This window comes from Penaeus chinensis, chromosome 12, assembly GCF_019202785.1.
Source record: "Penaeus chinensis breed Huanghai No. 1 chromosome 12, ASM1920278v2, whole genome shotgun sequence".
In the NCBI taxonomy this organism is placed as follows: domain Eukaryota; kingdom Metazoa; phylum Arthropoda; class Malacostraca; order Decapoda; family Penaeidae; genus Penaeus; species Penaeus chinensis.
This window is the reverse complement of record NC_061830.1, coordinates 38597758-38622387: the sequence shown is the minus strand read 5'-3', so window position 1 is coordinate 38622387 and position 24630 is coordinate 38597758. Positions and strand designations below refer to the sequence as shown.

General features: G+C 36.5%; 2 protein-coding genes across 4 annotated transcripts in view; both read left to right on the top strand.

Moving 5' to 3' along the window:
* The window catches only part of LOC125031306, a 13091-nt gene extending 9850 nt beyond the window's left edge, over positions 1-3241 (top strand). For 2 of the 3 annotated variants that reach the window (XM_047621984.1, XM_047621982.1), the window contains exon 5: positions 2202-3241. In XM_047621984.1, coding sequence (XP_047477940.1) covers positions 2202-2302 — 101 coding nt within the window. In that variant the 3' untranslated portion in view covers positions 2303-3241. Of the gene's footprint in view, positions 1-1613; positions 1674-2201 lie in introns of all 3 variants that reach the window. The other variant, XM_047621985.1, reaches the window with a different exon arrangement.
* Positions 3242-19134: 15893 nt separating this feature from the next.
* LOC125031295 lies at positions 19135-21845 on the top strand. The gene is made up of 4 exons (XM_047621968.1): positions 19135-19271; positions 19416-19633; positions 19736-19949; positions 20457-21845. The coding sequence occupies exons 1-4, from the start codon at positions 19199-19201 to the stop codon at positions 20855-20857; spliced, it is 906 nt and encodes a 301-aa protein (XP_047477924.1). The 5' UTR covers positions 19135-19198; the 3' UTR covers positions 20858-21845.
* The last annotated feature ends 2785 nt before the right edge of the window (positions 21846-24630 follow it).

Below are 24630 nucleotides of genomic sequence, written 5' to 3'. Positions count from 1 at the left end.
GAAGGGGAAATGGATTGGGAAAGGGGATTGATGTGACTGTCACAACTACTGTGGCATCACTGCTCAGTATACCAGGCAAGGTTTTTGTCCATTCTTCTGAAATAGATCTGCGACTACCTACCACAGCACTAGAGACCGGAGCAGTCTGGATTCATTCCTGACAAGTCCACAACAGACCATATCCTAGCATTTCAAATCTTTGTGGAATGCCATCGTAAGTTCGGTCGTGGGCTGCTCGCAGACTACATAGACCTCAAGAAGGTATTTGACTCGATGCATTGAGAGTCGCTATGGGAGATCCTGAGACTTAGGGGAATTCTGACACAGTATATAGGCTTGGTTTACAAACAAGCCTATATACTGGTACTGAAAGTGCTGTAAAGTGTGGTTGGGAAATGTCGAATTTCTTCCATGTTAATTAAGGGATGAGACAAGGCTGTGTCCTTGCACCAACACTTTTCAACACCTGAATGGACTGGATAATGAACACAGCTACTATCCAAAGTCAGTGTGGAGCAACATGAGGCAATCTCAAAATCACTGACCTTGACTTTGCTATCCGAGTATCTGGAATCACTGGTGGCAGCTCTTGAAGCATTTAGCAGTGAGGTGAAGCCCTTGAGCCTAAAGATTCAGGACTTTGGGAGCCTGTTAGGGGAACCCGTTCAGTCGTACATGCTTGTGGCGAGAATGTTGAAGTCACAGAGAGCTTTATGTACCTTGGTAGCATAGTCCATATCTTTGGGCTGTCAGACCAAGAAGTCAGTAGACGGATTGGTCTGGAAACAGGAACCATGAACTCGATCAATAAGAGCATTGGGTACCTATGCAGAAGGGCCAAGCTTTGCTACTGCCAATTTTGCTGTATGGAAGAAAAACCTGGACGCTAACTAGTGCCTTGGAGTCTCGTATTGATGCCTCTTTTTAATAAGTCCCTACGCCGGGATCATGGGGTACAGTTGGCAGGACCATGTGTCCAAATGACGGCTACACCGTGAGACTGGCACGGGATCCGTTTCTTGCATAATCCGGGACCGCCAACTCAGGCTATATGGGCACCTAGCTCGTTTCCCATCAACTTTTTCTTTGCGAAACAATAATAGGTGGAGGAGGCCCGTGGAACGATCTAGGTCATGGCTTGGGCAGCTCGACCAGTCCTGTCACAAGGAGTTAGAGATGGACTGAGGGCCTGCCTGGAGGCGTGTGTCCTTATATGCATTTGAATGTGTTTCATCATAGCTATTGATATTGTTATCACTACCCTTATCATCGTTATTGACGTTGCGGCTTCGCCCTTTTTGTTGGAAGTTGTTTACTGAATGAATGCTTTAATGGATTTTGGAGAAAAACAATTGTTGTTGCTTCTTCCTTAATTCTCCATAACTGATAAAATACAAATTTATACATGTTTGTCCATATCTCCCATGTCCGTACTCATTCCTAAAACTACAAACAAAACAATGTGGAACGTAACAACCGTGGTCACGGTTAGGATTCAGACACTTAAATCAATTAAAGCACATTTTTGAATGCTAACAAAATTACAAGACATAACATTATAATAATAGGATAAATAAACCAGAATGTAATCGACCTCCAAACCCCTACAATAGGGCCTGGTGCTAAGCGACCACAGCTGCCGTTGAAGTAAACAACCGAGTTCCAATAACCGTGTATGTATTCAACTTTGAAACATAATCTTTTAAAACATTTTCATTCTCCTTTACTTTCTTTATTGGGTTGCTACACTTACAGGTATCATTATCACCATTGTCACTGTTACTTTTATTCTCTTTTGTCTGTATTAGTATTACTATTCTTATTGTTAATGTGGTTTTGTTACTGTCAGTATTGTAACCATAGTCGCAATTATTGTATTCAGCTTTACTCCAATTAGATTAAGAACATTAATGATGACGATTATATTGGTGTTGGTGATGATGAAGGTGTTGGTAATGATTATGATGATAATGGTGATGATTGTGGTTCTGATGAAGGTGTTGGTAATGATTATGATGTTAATGGTGAGGACTGTGGTTCTGATGATAATAGGGATGATGATGAGGTAATAAAAACTAAAGTAATGATTATAATAATTATTATCATATTAATAATTGTAGTAATAATATTCACAATAACAGCAACAATAACAACAACAATGATGATGGTGATAATAACCCTTCTACCTTCCTTTATTGCAGCGCCCCCTGCTTCCAACGCGAACGGTCGGCCCCAGCCCGCCGCGTATGCGTGGGTGCCGCTTGTGCTTGCGCTCGCCTGCTGTCGGATCGGCTTCGTGTAATTGAGAACCATGGCTTTTGTGGAGGATCTGAACACAAATGCAGAATCCAGAAAAGAAGCAGACAAAGTCGAAAAGGTCATCAAAACAAGGTAAAGGATTCAACATGGCAATAAAGAAATCAAGAAAAAAAAAAAAGGAAGGAAAAAAAATGGATTTTACTAGAAAAGATGGTTCCACAACTGGCCGAGATGGAATCTGTACTACTCTGAAAGAACCAGAAATCACAACATATACACATGTACATACATGCAGTACAAATGTACCTATATATAATGTATACCTACCTATATATATATATATATATATATATAATGTATATATATACATATATATATATAATATGTATATATGTCAAATTCTTATCAAAGTCTGTTCTTTATCAACAAGATCTGATTCATCTACTAAGATTTTCCAAGTCTTAATTAATGTATTTTCTTTTATATAATTTCCATTTAATTTAATTTCAGTATTAACAATATCTGACAATTTTTTATATTCATATACAAGTTATTTAATTTAGTTTAACTCCAATGATTTGTTGAAAGGATGAGAGGCTGAGTGTACCAATCAGGGAGCAATGGGCACAGTATTCCATTGGTTAATTGCTTAGCCCTTACCCCCTTTATCTTCCCCACATATTTGGGGCTTACCATGGCAAGTAATTAAGTTTGTGTACCCTTATTAGGGACATTGAGGCTTGCCCCTATATCAGCTCGCCTCTCTGAATCTAACTCCTCTGGTTTATCGTCCTCTGACACTCCTTTGATCACGGATCTAATCACTGTGCGAGTGAGGATGTGAGTATGCATATTCATATAATTATGTGTGTAAATATAGTTCACTGCGTGCCCTACGAGACACGGTTATGCATCTTTTGTACTTCTCTGTAAAATTATTTGTCGTTCACTGGACGTAATAAATTTATCAAATCACATCAAATCTCTGGTATTACACCCCCCCCCCCCCCCCCTCCTCGACATGTGCTATCAACTTGACCCAACCCGAATCATCTTCCCAGGTTATAACTCAACCTTCAAAAGACACCCCCTCCTCACTTCCAATATGTTTCAACCCACCTCCTCCACAATCATTATTTTCTATCTCCTCCCTTATTACAACTTTTCAACCTTACTGCCCTCACTCCACATCCTCCTCCCATCCTCTACAATTCCCATCTCTGCAACTCTTTTGAATGCTCTTTTTATCCCAACTAAATGCGACCGATTTTTCGTGATTCCTTCAACAGCCCCTAAGAATAGTAAGAATACCACTAGTAAAGTATTAATACTGATGGTAAATTAATGACAAAACCATAATAATGATAGGTTGCTCATTAGTTTTGGACTCTTAAGTTTAAGGTAAAAGCGTCTATCACACCAGAACATTTTCCCTTCGTCTGACATCGCATATCAAGCTTCAACTGATAGCACACTATCTTCCACACGTCACTAGCTCCGGCGGAAACAACGATGGCGCGTCTCTTTTGGAGCGACAGACTTCCAAGAACACGGGTACACTCAGAAACAAGAGTACCAAATTAAATAACACGCAAAAGGAAGGTATGTGTAGGACCGGCTATTTCCTCTTCTTTGTTCTTGTCAGGGACATTAGTGGGTGTTTTTCTCATGTAGTCTGGTGTTTCTTTACAATACTTGAGGGTGAAGAAAACACCAATATGCTCTGACAAAAATAAAAGGGAATTCTTCATGCCACCCTGTCCCACCCGCCTAGCTCCGCCAGAGTAAGAGTATCGCTGCCAAACGCGCGAGTTCAGAGACTAAATAAATTATTGTACTCCACAAATCATACATTGAATCTCATTTTTTTTTTACGTAGAGGATATGCTGCACAACATGAACTAAACATAATAACCTACACTTCACATGGTGTAACATATCTCGCAAAAGGCAGTGTATATAATTATCACAATATACGTACAATAACACATGCATTATCACATATAGCACTATCGCAACTTATCAGAACCCACATCATTATCACAGCTAATATACAGACAGACAAGGTGCAACAGCCCCTCTTAAAATCGAATTAGTCACCTGTTTGCTTCTTACCCCTTATAATGATAGAACATGCATTCCAATAAATCCAAAAAAAAAAAAGAAGAAAAATCTTGCACGTATATCGACATACGCTTGCGACTGAAGCAAATGGTCGCAATAAATTATTGGTTTGAAATTTTGGGATTAACAGCACCGTTTCGATTTGTCCACATGTTCAAAATCTAAAGTTTCTCGTGCTTTCGGAACCAACAAGCCTCATGTTGTGTCGAGAATATTGACTTTTTTTGTTTCATCCTATATAGAACAATTCTCCAATCTATCTAAAATAAATATGCAAATATATTAATTAATAATTAACTAAATAAATAGATAAATGGGTAAAAGAAGTGTTAAAAAAATGTAGGATCAGACGAGGTTCTGTTGCCATCGCGTGTGCCTTTTGGAAGGAGAATGGATGGATGGAACATAATCATAAAATAGCTAAACAGGGAAAGAAAATATATGAATAAAAAAGAAAATCACGAGAGCAACAGACGTAAAATACAATGAAAAATGTGAAATGGAAAACCATGAGAGTCGAGTGTTTGGTAATCATTACTGCAATTTTCTATAAACAGAAAGAAACGAGATGCCGCTGTGCTTCCGCCTTAGTGTTCGAACGATTAAGGTGTCGTAAAGAGCGTCTGTGTTTGGCAGTTTTTATTTTTAAGAAGAGGTAAAGGTCTGCCCACGTCCGAGCACGAGCCCGAAGATGGAGTCCAGTTCACCAGAAGGTGCGCAGCTTACCCGAAGGAGAGTTATCCTAATGCCGAAAATTCCATAAAGGAAAGAATAGGCTACAGGGCACAGAGCTAAATGCAAGCAAGCAAGTAGTACCGCGGCAGCAACGAGGGTGGACATCGAGGCGGAGCGATAACGCGTAAGCGTCGAGGCCGAATTTGCCGGGGGGCGGGTCCAGTGTATCTCTTAAAAAAATCTCTTAAAGTAACCCCGGCAACAAATCCGCGATCAAGGGATCACGGTAACCTTTTTCGCGTTGTTCAGCTTGGCGCCACCCGCTGCGCCACGTCGAAGGCCTTTCCAGTACGATCCTTCCATCGCTCTGAATTAGCCTCGTAAGGCTGGATGGTGCCTGTGACTAAGGATAAGTCCGATATGGGAAGCTGAGCCCGGGCTGTGTCGACTAACGTGTGTCAGCTGGTGCTGACTCGGCTTAGTCCTTACCCGCCGTGGTGCCCAGCCACAGCAATAACCTCCAGGCGACAATAACCTCCAGCGAGATGCATAGTTGAAATCAGCTTCATCGATTTTCTTTATATAGACAGGACAGTTATTATGTTGCTTTATCAATATATGGTCTGTCTCTTTTTTTTTTTTTCTTTTTTCTTTTTTTGATTTTCAGAATAGCGCATATTGGTCCCTTAATAATAGAAACAATATAAATGAATAAAACTGGAAATGAAAACATGTGACCACTTATTAATTAAGCTAACACTGATAAAATCTGATTTCCTTTCGCTGTTATGTATTATATCAACAATCCTTTAAAGATCGAGAATGACTGCCAAATAAAAAGTTATTTAATAGGCAGTTTGCTAATACTTATTTATATATATATATATATATATATATATATATATATATTTTTTTTTTTTTTTTTTTTTTTTTTTTTTTTTTTTTTTTTTTTTTTCAGAATTGCCGCAGTACCACAATGTCTGGAAAGTGATGTCGTTGTTGCTTCTTCTAACCTGTGTCTTCTAGGGTCTTGGCAACTTTTAGGCTGTCACGCAACTCGGGAGACGGAGGCCGGCAGCCAGCGTGGGGCAGAGAGCTCGCAGCCAGGAAGTCGACCATTCGCAAGAGCCTACATATGAGGAATTAGATGACACGAGAACGACAGCAGTTGCTCAGGAAAGGACGAACAGCATTTACGGCGCTTATGTTTAGGAAAAGGTTACGCGCCTTAGCTTAGATGCCATTCTCCAGGCGCAAGAAGGGATTCACTTGGCTCTCTGATCATGGTGAATGTCATTTTTGTGCAACGCGATTACTGTTATGTGTTCTACCTTTCGGGATTGGTTAAATCAGTCTATAAAATATTTAATCCTGCTTACTTATTTATCTGCCTATCTTTACATATGCAGGAACACACACATGTATTTAACACACACACACACACACACACACACACACACACACACATATATATATATATATATATATATATATATATATATATACATAATATGATATATGTAACATATATTTATATGTGTGTGTATCTGTTTATATAAAACATATATGTGTGTGAATGTATTTATATATATTGTATACACACATACATATATATGTGTGTTGGTATAATATATATGTGTGTCTATACATAATATATATATATGTGTGTGTCTGTGTATTTATGTGTGTGTGTGAATTCCTGTATGTACACACACACAAACAAACACACACACACATTTATATGCGTATGTATATGATTATATACATATACTCTGATTGCATCTTTGCTTGAAAATGGTGGTTAAAACAGTATTATAGAAAAGGTATGGATAATAATATTATTGGCATTAGTGCTTACAATGATTTTGATAATGAAAATGATGCCACCCTTAACAATAATTATATGTTAAATAAACATGTAAAATGAAAAAGATTGTAACGATGAAAACCATGATGATAATCATTTATTATTGTTGTTCTTACTACCGCTCTGTATCCTTGCTATTGTCATGATAAAGATCATAATTTCTTTAATTATTATTTTCCCCACATTTTTACTGTTATCTTGATATCAAATTATAAGCATTATCGAGGTATTATGCACTCCCAAACACACAAACATTTCATTTGGAGAGGGAAAGGGAGGGAGGGAAGGGCAGAGAGAGAGAGAGAGAGAGAGGTGAAGTTTCACAAAAGTTTCACAAAAAAATTCAAAACTTATTAATTTTCTTAACTGCAATAGATCTATTTTGCATGAGAATTTGCAACAACCAGAACCAGGTAAACTTCAGTCCGGTTAGCCATCAAGTTGGTACCTAAATCAAGGGCAACATAACCATCACAATTTTTTCCACCACAATTCATTGGTTATTTTTTTCTGATGGCGAGGGAAACCGAATATTGCTGGAGGTTATAATCATGAATTCATTTGAAGAAAACTAGTAGGGACAATAACTACTAATACTTATACCAAAGACTATAACAGGGGACTATAACAAGGACAAGGATTTTTCCAGGACCAAAAATCATTTTTCAGGGAGACATCTTAAACACAATATGGCAACCAGTTTTTAAGACGTATAAATATAAGGTGGAAATGTATGGCGGCAGCTTTAGGTAAATTTCTCATAACCATTTTTCATAAACTAGTTTTTATTTTCAGGCAATACTCTACAATAAACTCGTTTCAGTACTTCAGGCACTATAATATTGAATTAGATGGAGCAATAGCGAATATAATTGTCATTGAAATTGACAATAAGTGAACGATTATTTTTCAACGCTTTTTTTCCTGAAAAGCATCTGTGTCGTGATACAAAATGCTAAGAATCTTTTCATGTTACACACTAGGTACCGAAGATTTGATTAGTTTTGTCACTTCCGTGAACCGTGTTTGAGATTTTCAGAGTTTATTGCAGAGCATTGTTTGAAAATAAGAACAGAATTTATGAAAAACGGTTTTGAGAAACCTATTAAAGATGGTATTTTTTTTCTTTTTATTGTATACCTCTGAAAGACTGGGTGTCCTATATATATATATATATATATATATATATATATATATGTGTGTGTGTGTGTGGCTGTGTGTGTTTGTTTGTGTATATGCATATATATGTATATATGTATATATATGTATATATATGCATAAAAGTATCTATATATATGTATAAATGTATAGATTTGTGTGTATATTCATATATATGCATATGCATTGTGTATACGTAAACATATATGTATATATATATATATATATATATATATATTAAAGCAGGTGTCATCTATATTCACCTTTTATTACATACCTCTAAAAAACTGGGTGTCATATTTAGTTTAAAATATATCCTTGATAATTAATTTTTGGACTTGGAAAAGTCCTTGAATTTTAGATTCAAGTAGGGGGAAGGATCTTTGCAAATTTTGTTGCATCCTGGATTGGCGTCTGCAAGGAGTTTACAACGATTTCGCATACATGGACAATAAAGTATTCATTTATGAAAAAAACAGAATCACTCAGTAGCAGATGAATGAAAAGAATAATTAGATGAACTGTATGAATGGATACAAAGGGTAACAATTATATTACGATGGACTGAAGAAACAAAAACAAAAACAATTATTTTTTTGATAATCTATTATTAAAAGACGATCAGGTAAATATGGGAATAAATCTTGCTTACATCATACCGGTAATATTACACATTAAATATATCTAAATATGATGTGGCATCCCTACGTTTATTGTCATTGCATCAGTTGTAAAGGCGTGTGCCGCTATTTATATTTCATCAGTAAAATACAGCAATCAAAATGAAGGAGACGGAACAATTATTTATAAAGCGGAATAATCTTCAACGGAGGAAAATTTGCATTAGGACATATTAATTAGCGTTGACAATAAATAAAAAAGATCTTCAACTTTAATGTCTATCACATTCGATGTAAAATTATCTTCAGATTTGTGTAGAATTGCGTTGTAGTTTTAAAAGTCTTTACGCGCGGGGCATTTTCACAGCCGTCCTAAAACTTCGACCGAGTCCCAGACAAACACTGCTTGTCAAAGTCAGTCAAATTTGCCGAGTCAAAGACAAATAAAGATGAACACATATCAGTAATGAAAAACAGACATTAGAGGCCCATTCTGATTTATTATCAACCACTGATTGACCCATTTTCTATATAACAACAATTTTCTATTCGAAAATACAAATGGCGCCGCGCGGCTCCACAGCCGATGCAGTGAAAACAAACCTAGGGATTATAGGGCAAGTCGATGCGCAAATAGGATTCCTTGCGCATGTACTTGTCTTCCCCTTATGCATTGAAGAGTGTATTCAGGGGGGATTGTGACGTAGAAAGTCGTATTAGTTTCCTAAGGTAGACTAATGTGTATATATATATATATTTAATCATGCATATTTATCAGTACTATGTTCTTATAGCATATATATCCTTTGAATTTTTGTATAATGATTTATCTTTACTAACAAGACGTTTTTTGTTAGTTGATTTTTAAATGTTTTCAATATCTTAATATTTAAATCCCACAAGGTATTCTAATGACTTTGGCTGTTCACGCAGCAGATCATTTGAAATAATCGGCCAATAGTTTCGCCTCTCGGCCCGTTCGCCAAAATGGCCGCCAACCTAGAGGGTCAAAAGTATATCAGTCTTGACTGCAACACAAGTTTAATTTCACCTTTCTATATTTGTCATTCATTAACGTGTGTGATATAGAAAACGTCTACATCAGTTTCGACTCCCTGTTACATCCTCAATCAGGAAAGTAAGAGTCTCAGCGGTGTCCGGCGTGCAACGACTTTTTACGATAATGAGCTGTTAGTTGCAATGCGTGCCACACCGTTCACTGAGCATTTGGCCAGAAAAGGTCAAGTGAACGCAGGATGCTTTTAACAGGGCATATAATGCCAAGGCAGATATTCCGTAAGGACCACAGCGTTATTGATAATACTAACGATAGTAATTTTTACTTTTTGTTTTTGTTTTTACTATATGATAATGATATTCATAATAATAATAATTATTATTGAAAATACTGAAAACGTACAGCTCTCTTCTGCCGACATCGGATATCCGACCTCGACTGATAGCACACTATCTTCCACGAATCTGTAGCTCCGGCGGAAACAACAATGGCGCGTCTCTCTCGGAGCGACAGACTTCCAAGAACACATTCTTGATTATTTCAGAAACAATAGTTCCGAATGAAATAACAAGCGAAAAGAAGCGTATTGTGAAGGACCGGCTATTTCCTCTCATTCCTTCGTGGCAGGGACAGTGGTGGATATACCAAGGTGCAAAATCGAATTCGTCCCCCGGCTGCCCCTCACCCCCTTTCATTATAAAACGCAAATCACTACCGTGTTCTAATTTTGCTGAAATCACTGGAACAAAGGCATCTTTTCAAGGGTACGGAAGAGCAAGCTTTGACTTGAAAACAGCGCTAATCCCAGTCTCTTTGACAGAGAAAACGAGCGTTTGCTGCCTTGCTCTTGCCTTGGCGAATGCAAACAAACCAAGGTCTTGACTCTTCCCGGACATTTTCCTTGACTCTGAGTCAGATTCACGTGATTTTCTTGATTATATGAATCATGAGCATTCTAGCTCCCCTCTACTTTGTTGTTTACAAAGCGGTTGTCTTTGTAAACTAGTTTATTGCCTAATGTGTTGTGCATCTCGATTGCTTCTGTCTGGTTAAATCCCCTACAAACAACAGAGAACAAAGAGGTTTTATTCGAACACAATATCACCCTTGACTTCGGAAGTTATTCAATATCTTAATATTTCCTTTAAAGCAAAAGCTTTAAAACCATTTAACTATATGTCCTCAATTTTAATGGTAATTTACAGAGCAAGCGTGACTATAAACTGTATCCACACTTTGAATGAAAATGTGGTCGATCAGCAACATGTTTCTCAGGTATGGAAGGGCGAGGCAAGTCGAATCATGGGGCGTAGAAGCTGACGGAAAATGCGCATGTTTGCTTAGCGCTTTGCAATAATAATAATAATAATAATAATAACAATAATAATAATAATGACGCTATGATTATTTTGTGTAAAACTTATAATAATATTAATGATGTTGATAATATCAATAACAATAATAAGAACAATGATAATAATAAAAGTGATAATAGTAATATTGAGAATAATCATGATGAAATGATAAGCATGTTGATGATAACAATTTTCATATTGGTGTAAATGACAGAAGCAATATCTCGAGATGAAATTATTACACTGACATGCCACAATAAATGTGGATGCAAATGAAAATTATATTCTTTATTTCACAAGTGAGCAAGATTAAAAAAAAAAAAAAAAAAAAAAAAAAAATCGTGCTCTCGGAACCAACCAGCAAGTCTCATGTTCAAGAAGCCTAAGAATTTTTTTTTTTTTTTTTTTTTATCCTTCATATATCAATTCTCCAGGAAGCGTTCCATCTAAATAAATGGATAAATAAATAAATTAATAAATAATTAAACAAATAAATAGACAGATGGATGGATAAAAGAAATGTTTAAAAAATACAGGATCGTACGAAGTTCTGTTGCCATCGCGTGTGCCTGTTTTGGGAGGAGAATGGATGGATCAAACACAATCTTAACAGAGCTAAATAGGGAAAGAAAAAAAATAAATATATATAAATCACGAGAACAACAGACGTAAAATACAATAAAAAACGTGAAATGGAAAATCATGAAAGTCAGGTGTCTGGTAATCATTACTGCAAAAGCACTGTCTGGCAAAAGTGGAATTCGAAACTTTATAAACAGAAAGAAACGAGATGCCGCTGTGCTTCCGCCTTAGTGTTCGAACGATTAAGGTGTCGTAAAGAGCGTCTGTGTTTGCAGTTTTTATTTTTAAGAAGAGGTAAAGGTCTGCCCACGTCCGAGCACGAGCCCGAAGATGGAGTCCAGTTCACCAGAAGGTGCGCAGCTACCCGAAGGAGTGTTATCCTAATGCCGAAAATTCCATAAAGGAAAGAATAGGCTACAGGGCACAGAGCTAAATGCAAGCAAGCAAGTAGTACCAGCGGCAGCAAACGAGGGTGGACATCGAGGCGGAGCGATAACGCGTAAGCGTCGAGGCCGAATTTGCCGGGGGGCGGGTCCAGTGTATCTCTTAAAAAAATCTCTTAAAGTAACCCCGGCAACAAATCCGCGATCAAGGGATCACGGTAACCTTTTTCGCGTTGTTCAGCTTGGCGCCACCCGCTGCGCCACGTCGAAGGCCTTTCCAGTACGATCCTTCCATCGCTCTGAATTAGCCTCGTAAGGCTGGATGGTGCCTGTGACTAAGGATAAGTCCGATATGGGAAGCTGAGCCCGGGCTGTGTCGACTAACGTGTGTCAGCTGGTGCTGACTCGGCTTAGTCCTTACCCGCCGTGGTGCCCAGCCACAGCAATAACCTCCAGGCGACAATAACCTCCAGCGAGATGCATAGTTGAAATCAGCTTCATCGATTTTCTTTATATAGACAGGACAGTTATTATGTTGCTTTATCAATATATGGTCTGTCTCTTTTTTTTTTTTTTCTTTTTTCTTTTTTTGATTTTCAGAATAGCGCATATTGGTCCCTTAATAATAGAAACAATATAAATGAATAAAACTGGAAATGAAAACATGTGACCACTTATTAATTAAGCTAACACTGATAAAATCTGATTTCCTTTCGCTGTTATGTATTATATCAACAATCCTTTAAAGATCGAGAATGACTGCCAAATAAAAAGTTATTTAATAGGCAGTTTGCTAATACTTATTTATATATATATATATATATATATATATATATATATATTTTTTTTTTTTTTTTTTTTTTTTTTTTTTTTTTTTTTTTTTTTTTTGCAGAATTGCCGCAGTACCTCAATGTCTGGGAAGTGATGTCGTTGTTGCTTCTTCTGACCTGTGTCTTCTTGGGTCTTGGCAACTTTTAGGCTGTCACGCAACTCGGGAGACGGAGGCCGGCAGCCAGCGTGGGGCAGAGAGCTCGCAGCCAGGAAGCCGACCATTCGCAAGAGCCTACATATGAGGAATTATATGACACGAGAACGACAGCCGTTGCTCAGGAAAGGACGAACAGCATTTACGGCGCTTATGTTTAGGAAAAGGTTACGCGCCTTAGCTTAGATGCCATTCTCCAGGCGCAAGAAGGGATTCACTTGGCTCTCTGATTATGGTGAATGTTATTTTTGTGCAGCGCGATTACTGTTATGTGTTCTATCTTTCGGGACCGGTTAAATCAGTCTATAAAATATTTAATCTTACTTATTTATCTTCCTATCTTTACATATGCAGGAGCACACACATATATTTAACTTATATATATATACATAATATAATATATAATATATATAACATATATTTATATGTGTGTGTATCTGTTTATATAAAACATATATGTGTGTGTGAATGTATTTATATATATTGTATACACAAATACATATATATGTGTGCTGGTATAATATATATGTGTGTTTATACATAATATATATATATATATATATATATATGTGTGTGTGTCTGTGTCTATGTGTGTGTGTGTGAATGCAAGTATGCACACACACACACACACACAAACAAACACACACACACACACAATTTATATGCGCATGTATATGATTACATACATATACTCTGATAGCATCTTTGCTTGACAATGGTGATTAAAACAGTATTATAGAAAAGGTATGGATAATATTATTGGCATTAGTGCTTACAATGATTTTGATAATCAAAATGATGCTACCCTTGACAATAATTATATGTTAAATAAACATGTAAAATGAAAAAGATTGTAACGATGAAAACCATGATGATAATCATTTATTATTGTTGTTCTTACTACCGCTCTGTATCATGGTATCGAATCATATATCATTTATACAATCGGGTTAATGGAAGCTGATTTTATCTGAATTTTTATAGTTTCAGTGTTTTGTAATGATTATTACTGTAAGGATCCTTGCTATTGTCATGATAAAGATCATAATTTCTTTAATTATTATTTTCCCCCCATTTTTAATGTTATCTTGATATCAAATTATAAGCATTATCGAGGTATTATGCACTCCCAAACACACAAACATTTCATTTGGAGAGGGAAAGGGAGGGAGGGAAGGGCAGAGAGAGAGAGAGAGAGAGAGGTGAAGTTTCACAAAAGTTTCACAAAAAAATTCAAAACTTATTAATTTTCTTAACTGCAATAGATCTATTTTGCATGAGAATTTGCAACAACCAGAACCAGGTAAACTTCAGTCCGGTTAGCCATCAAGTTGGTACCTAAATCAAGGGCAACATAACCATCACAACTTTTTCCACCACAATTCATTGGTTATTCTTTTCTGATGGCGAGGGAAACCGAATATTGCTGGAGGTTATAATCATGAATTCATTTGAAGAAAACTAGTAGGGAAAATAACTACTAATACTTATACCAAAGACTATAACAGGGGACTATAACAAGGACAAGGATTTTTCCAGGACCAAAAATCATTTTTCAGGGAGACATCTTAAACACAATATGGCAACCAGTTTTTAAGACGTATAAATATAAGGTGGAAATGTATGACGGCAGCTTTAGGTAAATTTCTCATAACCATTTTTCATAAACTAGTTTTTATTTTCAGGCAATACTCTACAATAAACTCGTTTCAGTACTTCAGGCACTATAATATTGAATTAGATGGAGCAATAGCGAATATAATGGTCATTGAAATTGACAATAAGTGAACGATTATTTTTCAACGCTTTTTTTCCTGAAAAGCGTGATACAAAATGCTAAGAATCTTTTCATGTTACACACTAGGTACCGAAGATTTGATTAGTTTTGTCACTTCCGTGAACCGTGTTTGAGATTTTCAGAGTTTATTGCAGAGCATTGTTTGAAAATAAGAACAGAATTTATGAAAAACGGTTTTGAGAAACCTATTAAAGATGGTATTTTTTTTCTTTTTATTGTATACCTCTGAAAGACTGGGTGTCATATATATATATATATGTGTGTGTCTGTGTGTGTTTGTTTGTGTATATGCATATATATGTATATATGTATATATATGTATATATATGCACAAAAGTATCTATATATATGTATAAATGTATAGATTTGTGTGTATATTCATATATATGCATATGCATTGTGTATACGTAAACATATATGTATATATATATATATATATATATTAAAGCAGGTGTCATCTATATTCACCTTTTATTACATACCTCTAAAAAACTGGGTGTCATATTTAGTTTAAAATATATTCTTGATAATAAATTTTTGGACTTGGAAAAGTCCTTGAATTTTAGATTCAAGTAGGGGGAAGGATCTTTGCAAATTTTGTTGCATCCTGGATTGGCGTCTGCAAGGAGTTTACAACGATTTCGCATACATGGACAATAAAGTATTCATTTATGAAAAAAACAGAATCACTCAGTAGCAGATGAATGAAAAGAATAATTAGATGAACTGTATGAATGGATACAAAGGGTAACAATTATATTACGATGGACTGAAGAAACAAAAACAAAAACAATTATTTTTTTGATAATCTATTATTAAAAGACGATCAGGTAAATATGGGAATAAATCTTGCTTACATCATACCGGTAATATTACACATTAAATATATCTAAATATGATGTGGCATCCCTACGTTTATTTTCATTGCATCAGTTGTAAAGGCGTGTGCCGCTATTTATATTTCATCAGTAAAATACAGCAATCAAAATGAAGGAGACGGAACAATTATTTATAAAGCGGAATAATCTTCAACGGAGGAAAATTTGCATTAGGACATATTAATTAGCGTTGACAATAAATAAAAAAGATCTTCAACTTTAATGTCTATCATATTCGCTGAAAAATTATCTTCAGATTTGTGTAGAATTGCGTTGTAGTTTTAAAAGTCTTTACGCGCGGGGCATTTTCACAGCCGTCCTAAAACTTCGACCGAGTCCCAGACAAACACTGCTTGTCAAAGTCAGTCAAATTTGCCGAGTCAAAGACAAATAAAGATGAACACATATCAGTAATGAAAAACAGACATTAGAGGCCCATTCTGATTTATTATCAACCACTGATTGACCCATTTTCTATATAACAACAATTTTCTATTCGAAAATACAAATGGCGCCGCGCGGCTCCACAGCCGATGCAGTGAAAACAAACCTAGGGATTATAGGGCAAGTCGATGCGCAAATAGGATTCCTTGCGCATGTACTTGTCTTCCCCTTATGCATTGAAGAGTGTATTCAGGGGGGATTGTGACGTAGAAAGTCGTATTAGTTTCCTAAGGTAGACTAATGTGTATATATATATATATTTAATCATGCATATTTATCAGTACTATGTTCTTATAGCATATATATGCCTTTGAATTTTTGTATAATGATTTATCTTTACTAACAAGACGTTTTTTGTTAGTTGATTTTTAAATGTTTTCAATATCTTAATATTTAAATCCCACAAGGTATTCTAATGACTTTGGCTGTTCACGCAGCAGATCATTTGAAATAATCGGCCAATAGTTTCGCCTCTCGGCCCGTTCGCCAAAATGGCCGCCAACCTAGAGGGTCAAAAGTATATCAGTCTTGACTGCAACACAAGTTTAATTTCACCTTTCTATATTTGTCATTCATTAACGTGTGTGATATAGAAAACGTCTACATCAGTTTCGACTCCCTGTTACATCCTCAATCAGGAAAGTAAGAGTCTCAGCGGTGTCCGGCGTGCAACGACTTTTTACGATAATGAGCTGTTAGTTGCAATGCGTGCCACACCGTTCACTGAGCATTTGGCCAGAAAAGGTCAAGTGAACGCAGGATGCTTTTAACAGGGCATATAATGCCAAGGCAGATATTCCGTAAGGACCACAGCGTTATTGATAATACTAACGATAGTAATTTTTACTTTTTGTTTTTGTTTTTACTATATGATAATGATATTCATAATAATAATAATTATTATTGAAAATACTGAAAACGTACAGCTCTCTTCTGCCGACATCGGATATCCGACCTCGACTGATAGCACACTATCTTCCACGAATCTGTAGCTCCGGCGGAAACAACAATGGCGCGTCTCTCTCGGAGCGACAGACTTCCAAGAACACATTCTTGATTATTTCAGAAACAATAGTTCCGAATGAAATAACAAGCGAAAAGAAGCGTATTGTGAAGGACCGGCTATTTCCTCTCATTCCTTCGTGGCAGGGACAGTGGTGGATATACCAAGGTGCAAAATCGAATTCGTCCTCCGGCTGCCCCCACCCCCTTTCATTATAAAACGCAAATCACTACCGTGTTCTAATTTTGCTGAAATCACTGGAACAAAGGCATCTTTTCAAGGGTACGGAAGAGCAAGCTTTGACTTGAAAACAGCGCTAATCCCAGTCTCTTTGACAGAGAAAACGAGCGTTTGCTGCCTTGCTCTTGCCTTGGCGAATGCAAACAAACCAAGGTCTTGACTCTTCCCGGACATTTTCCTTGACTCTGAGTCAGATTCACGTGATTTTCTTGATTATATGACTCATGAGCATTCTAGCTCCCCTCTACTTTGTTGTTTACAAAGCGGTTGTCTTTGTAAACTAGTTTATTGCCTAATGTGTTGTGCATCTCGATTGCTTCTGTCTGGTTAAATCCCCTACAAACAACAGAGAACAAAGAGGTTTTATTCGAACACAATATCACCCTTGACTTCGGAAGTTATTCAATATCTTAATATTTCCTTTAAAGCAAAAGCTTTAAAACCATTTAACTATATGTCCTCAATTTCAATGGTAATTTACAGAGCAAGCGTGACTATAAACTGTATCCACACTTTGAATGAAAATGTGGTCGATCAGCAACATGTTTCTCAGGTATGGAAGGGCGAGGCAAGTCGAATCATGGGGCGTAGAAGCTGACGGAAAATGCGCATGTTTGCTTAGCGCTTTGCAATAATAATAATAATAATAATAACAATAATAATAATAATGACGCTATGATTATTTTGTGTAAAACTTATAATAATATTAATGATGTTGATAATATCAATAACAATAATAAGAACAATGATAATAATAAAAGTGATAATAGTAATATTGAGAATAATCATGATGAAATGATAAGCATGTTGATGATAACAATTTTCATATTGGTGTAAATGACAGAAGCAATATCTCGAGATGAAATTATTACACTGACATGCCACAATAAATGTGGATGCAAATGAAAATTATATTCTTTATTTCACAAGTGAGCAAGATTTAAAAAAAAAACAAAAAAAAAAAAAAAATCGTGCTCTCGGAACCAACCAGCAAGTCTCATGTTCAAGAAGCCTAAGAATTTTTTTTTTTTTTTTTTTTATCCTTCATATATCAATTCTCCAGGAAGCGTTCCATCTAAATAAATGGATAAATAAATAAATTAATAAATAATTAAACAAATAAATAGACAGATGGATGGATAAAAGAAATGTTTAAAAAATACAGGATCGTACGAAGTTCTGTTGCCATCGCGTGTGCCTGTTTTGGGAGGAGAATGGATGGATGAAACACAATCTTAACAGAGCTAAATAGGGAAAGAAAAAAAATAAATATATATAAATCACGAGAACAACAGACGTAAAATACAATAAAAAACGTGAAATGGAAAATCATGAAAGTCAGGTGTCTGGTAATCATTACTGCAAAAGCACTGTCTGGCAAAAGTGGAATTCGAAACTTTTATAAACAGGGAGGAACGAGATGCCGCTGTGCTTCCGCCTCAGTGTTCGAACGAATAAGGTGTCGTAAAGAGCATCTGTGTTTGGCAGTTCTTATTTTTATGATATGATTATTTTATGTGTAAAATATTCATAACACGTGTGAGATATCGGGATTTTCTTCGGGATGATTATGAGTGCACATTTACCTCTTGCTTTCCCTTCCTTTCATGGCGGCAAAATTTGAAATGTCACTAAGAGCTATATTATTATTTTAGTGCGTCTAAATCATCATTTACATTGAATCGTTATGGAACTTGTCTGACTTTATTCGGAAAGAAGTAGAGTAAAAACAAAACACGGTATATTCTACACATACGTAAAAACATATGCGTTTATTCCCCACAGAATGCGTGATCCATCGAGCGCACTATGCGGCTGCTGCGTCTCCATGTTCTGTGCTTAGGCGTCTGTTTGTCCGCGGCCGCAGGCGACGAACCCCAAGGTAGCGTAGCGTTTTACTATTTTTTTTTTTCTCTTTTTTTTTTGTCGGGCATGAAGTGGCTCATTCTTCTTGTAAGTGTGATCAATTTCAAAGTCTAAATGTTTATGCAGTGCCTAATGCATTCCCTTGCCTTTCGCCATGCAGGATGTGTTATCACGGAAATGAAAAATAGGCCTGCGAAACTAAATCGGGATACGCTAGGAAAACCCCTTTACCTGTGGCCTGGTTCCTCTCTGTTTATGCTATCCTTAATACTGCTTTTAAATAATGGAACTGATGAAGATACCGCCACTGTCAATTTGAAGAATGAGACTCAGCTTCTTCCTAAGAACTGGAACAAGATAGAATTCTCAACCACAAAGGTAGCTATAAAATCCCGGCTTAGAAACTGACTTGGAGAATATTCCCAAAGCATCAATCACTATATCAGAACTAACATTATGTCATCGTATTTTTTTCCTCAGATAAATGACACGAACTTTCCAACTGTGTCCATCCCGGCTGTCAATGAGACTCATATTCAACGGAACTGCTCAAATTGTTCACTGAAGGAACTACAAATAAAAATAGAAGGAAGTGCCCTGATTACCTATAATTGTTCAAACAATGCCAACCCTCCAGCTCTCTTCGCTGACCATTACAAGGAAGCAGGCTGCACGAGTGGGGAAATGGCACCAGGTATATTTTGATGTCATGAGCTATTCCCCCCCCCCCTCCCATGAAAAATATATGTATAATAATATACGGTGTAATTAACGGCTATGAGATACATGATTAAAACTAGCTGCATCGGTTTTCTTTATATAGACAGAGCAAGTATTTTAATCAATATACTATTAACAACAATAAGATATTCGACTTCATCCCCACAGATTTTCGTATACAGACAGAACACTTATTCTTGGCAGTTATGCTAACATAAGGACTTTTTTGTTACCGAATTTCTTAATAATGTCTGTCAGTAAAAGAAGCAATTAAGAGTAGGAAAAAATATCTAAAACAATTTCACTATTAAGTTGAACTTTTACAAATCCTCAAAATGCTTTCCTTTCATTCATATTCCTTATCGCTAAATGTGATTCACTAACGTCCGAAGTATCTTTTCAAGGTTAAGGATGAACGTACAAAAGAAAAGGATTGTCCAGATATCTTGCTGATAATCATTTATTTGTCTGTTGCCTACAGAGACGTGCACGTCATGTAATGCTTGGAAATACAGTTTGCTGCTTCTGCCGATCTGTTTCCTCTCGATCCTCCGCAACATTTGGACCTTAGTAAAACACAGGAGGCGTAGCGCAGGAGAGACAGCCCGCCGCCAGGAAGACAACCTGCCCTTGGTCTTTCTTGGGGCCCAGAACGTGTCCTTGGTCTCTCACGGGGCCCAGGATCTGCCCCCACCCGTGCCGCCCCGCTTTCTCGAGTCCCCAGCTGGAGGAGCCGTAAGGAGGGAACGAGGTATGAGGGAGTACCACGATGCCACTCAGTCGACAGAGAGTGAAAATGTGTATGAGGAAGTTCCGGAGGGCGCGATAAAGGCGTCCATCTCGGTCGAGAGCGTGAACAGCATTTACGGCACCGTTCCTTAGGCGCGAGTGGGTGCCTTTCGGCTCGCAAGCTTTCTTCAGGCGCAGAGTCAGGCCGCCTTCGCTCGGCTCTTTGGTGTAGTGTACTGACGCCTCAGCTTCCTACTTGCCGCTCTCGCCCCTGTGTCAGGCCGCATAAGACTTCGTAACATCCCCCCTCCGACCGTCCCTGGCGCCTGGCCGTGACGGAACCGAACAATAGATGGCGCAGAAGGTAACGCTGTAGAGGACCTGCCTGCAGGAGACGCTGACAAGCGAACGGGGACGCCTTGGACGAGATGCTGCGGTTCTTACTGAGGATGACATGATATGTTGGACAGGCGTTTGGCCCTTAAATACTTGAACTAACGCTTGAAAATGCAAATAAGTTGTTTGGCGCCAGAGCCTGGTTGGCTAACAAGCATAATTTTATTTCATTTTATATCTAAAACCATGTAAATATTTTACCTTTCTTTTATTTATGTAAAAAATGTCAAGTGTTTTTATTAAAGACCACCGATGTAAATGTACAATGAATATGAACAATCTCACAGTAACTAAAATAGAAGATGTTACGCCTCAAAGAACAGACGCTGCGCAGACTCCGGATTATTAAGAGTACTCTTTTTTTTCGTGGAGGTTTTATTTGTGTTTTGTTTTGTTATGACTTGATGGTGATAATGACTTTCACGTTCCTTTTACTTTATTTTAACTAATGATGAATTCATATATATTCCACTGAACTTGTGGAACATGCTTGTTTGGTGGTAGCTCTGCTCATTCGTATTTCCTTATTTTCTTTTATTTGTCAATCTTTCGTACTTTCGTATATTGACGATACAACACAACATTCAGGCCTTTCCTTCGGTCAGGTTAGATAGATATAGCGTTGGCCACGATCTTGAAAGCTTATTACGCTACAATATGATTGATTCTAACCTGCCCTTAGTAACGAACTCTAAGTATACTTTTGTGCCGAAACAGGAAGCACGAGATTCTCTCTCACATGCTCCAGTACACACACACACACACACACACACACACACACACACACACACACACACACACACACACACACACACACACACACACATATATGTACACGCACACACATATGCATATACGTATATATATATACATATATATACGTACATACATGCATATATATATATATATATATATATATATATATATATATATAAATATGTATACACATACACACTCACACGCAGTATATATATATATATATATATATATATATATATATATGTGTGTGTGTGTGTGTGTGTGTGTGTGTATGTGTGTGTGTGCGAGTGCATGCGTATTCACATGTACATAGATGTGTGTTAGAATGTATGTATTATATGTATGTATTGATCTATCTCTACAATCACAGAGGATAAGGCTTATCTGTGTGTTTCGTACAAGTAGATTTCCTTTCGTCTGCATGTATATTCTCTCCCGGTACATGGGCTGTTATAAACCTTGTATTTATGAACTTTCAGAATAAAGTGCTGCCTTATTTTTCATTTTCTTTACCTTTTTTAGACAACGTGAAACACACACACACAGAGACCCACACATAGAGACACACATACACACACAACCCCCATGCACGCACACAGACATGCAAAGAAAAAAAAGAAAAAGAAAACAAGAAACATTAAGCAGTATAAACAAAACAAAACAAGAGAAATCGCAAAAAGAAGCAAAAATATGAAAAGAAAGAGGTAACCGAAGAATAAGGAAGAGAGAAGGAGAAAGAAAAAAAGGAAATTGTTAAAGAAAATTGATGAAGAGAAAAAAAAAAAAAACAGAGAGAGAGAGAGAGAGAGAGAGAGAGAGAGAGAGAGAGAGAGAGAGAGAGAGAGAGAGAGAGAGAGAGAGAGAGAGAGAGAGAGAGAGAGAGAGAGAGAGAGAGTGATAATAGCTATAACCAGATACTAAAAACGGAAACTGGCGCCCACTTCCTTCTCCCCCCCCCCCTCGCCTCATTCTAAGGCATAGATAGTGTTCTTACTTCTCATAAATGAATAAATAATAATATATGTATATATATCTATATATATATGTATGCATATATATATACACACAAATGTATGAATATATGTTTCTACAATTTTATACTAGGAAGAGGATTTATAATAATGATGATAATAATGATAATAACGTAATGGTGAAAATGCTATTAAACGAAGGGAAGAAGGGAGACTGGGAAAGAAAAAAAACAAAAAAACAGATGCACTGAAAAAGGGAAGACGTTATTCTCTTACACAACTGAATTATTATTATTATTATTATTATTATTATTATTATTATTATTATTATTATTATTTATGTCAGTGAAGGCATCTTCTCGGGTAACCGAAATAACGGATATGACGGATAACGGAAATACATGTTATAACCGGTAACGATAATAACGAACACCGGGTAGAAGTTGTTGGCAATTCCGGAGTCATTCAAAATACGTTTTCACTTAGAACTAAGGCTTCTTGCCACTCCCAGTTTTTGTTTTTCTTTTTAATTACCCCCCTCCCCCCTCGCCTATTGTTCTGCATAATAAGCATTCTTTGTTTAATATTTGCAGGTATCTATAGGGTCATTTGCACACACACACACACACACACACACACACACACACACACACAGACACACACGTACACACACGTACACACACACACACACACACACACAGACACACACACACACACAGACACACGTACACACACACACACACACACACACACACACATACACACACACACACACACGTACATAAGTCCGTCTTGAATTAAATAATACAAACGTATTGTTAGACGATGGTCATTAGACTGATTACAACTATTAATGAAGATAACGATGAGAGTTAGTGGTCCTAATGATAATAATACTAATAATGATAATCATAGCAAGAACGATTTTAATAATGTTCCTAAAAAGGATAATAACACCTGCATTAATAATGATGATGATGGTAATAATGAGAATGAGGATGAGGATGGTGATAAGGAAAATGATGGTGAGGAGGGTGATAGTAATAATATTGGTAATGATAGTTATATTAACAATAATCATTATAACAAACGTATGATACAATAGTAATGATGATGATGATGATGAAAATGCAATTATAATGATAACAATGTTGATAATAACAGTAACAGTAATAATAATAATTGCAATGATGATGGATGAGACAGAATAAGAGAGAGCGAGAGAGAGAAAGAAAGATATATATACATACACACACACACACACACACACACACACATATATATATATATATATATATATATATACTACACACACACTCACACACACACACACACACACACATATATATATATACATAAACAAGTATATATATAAATATATATAAATATATATATATATATATATATAGAGAGAGAGAGAGAGAGAGAGAGAGAAAGAGAGAGATGAAGATAAAGGTAATGAAACCGAAATATTCTTGCATGTATAGTCTTTTATGAATATATTGCATACATAGAGGGCATTTACGTATCACGAATCAGTTCTCACAAATTTTCTAAATTTCAAGAATCACAGTGAATTACAGAATAATACAATCACAATTATAACACTCGCACAAATTTATTTTTATTTCACCATATCACAGATATACTTTATTACCACAAACATACCTTACTCCACTTCATCACACAGAACAGAAAAACAAAATATATATATATAAATATGTAACATATTCTCATCAATATTTTATCCCAAGTATAATTTACCACGAGTTTTAAAACAGCACCGGGGCAGAGTTGCCA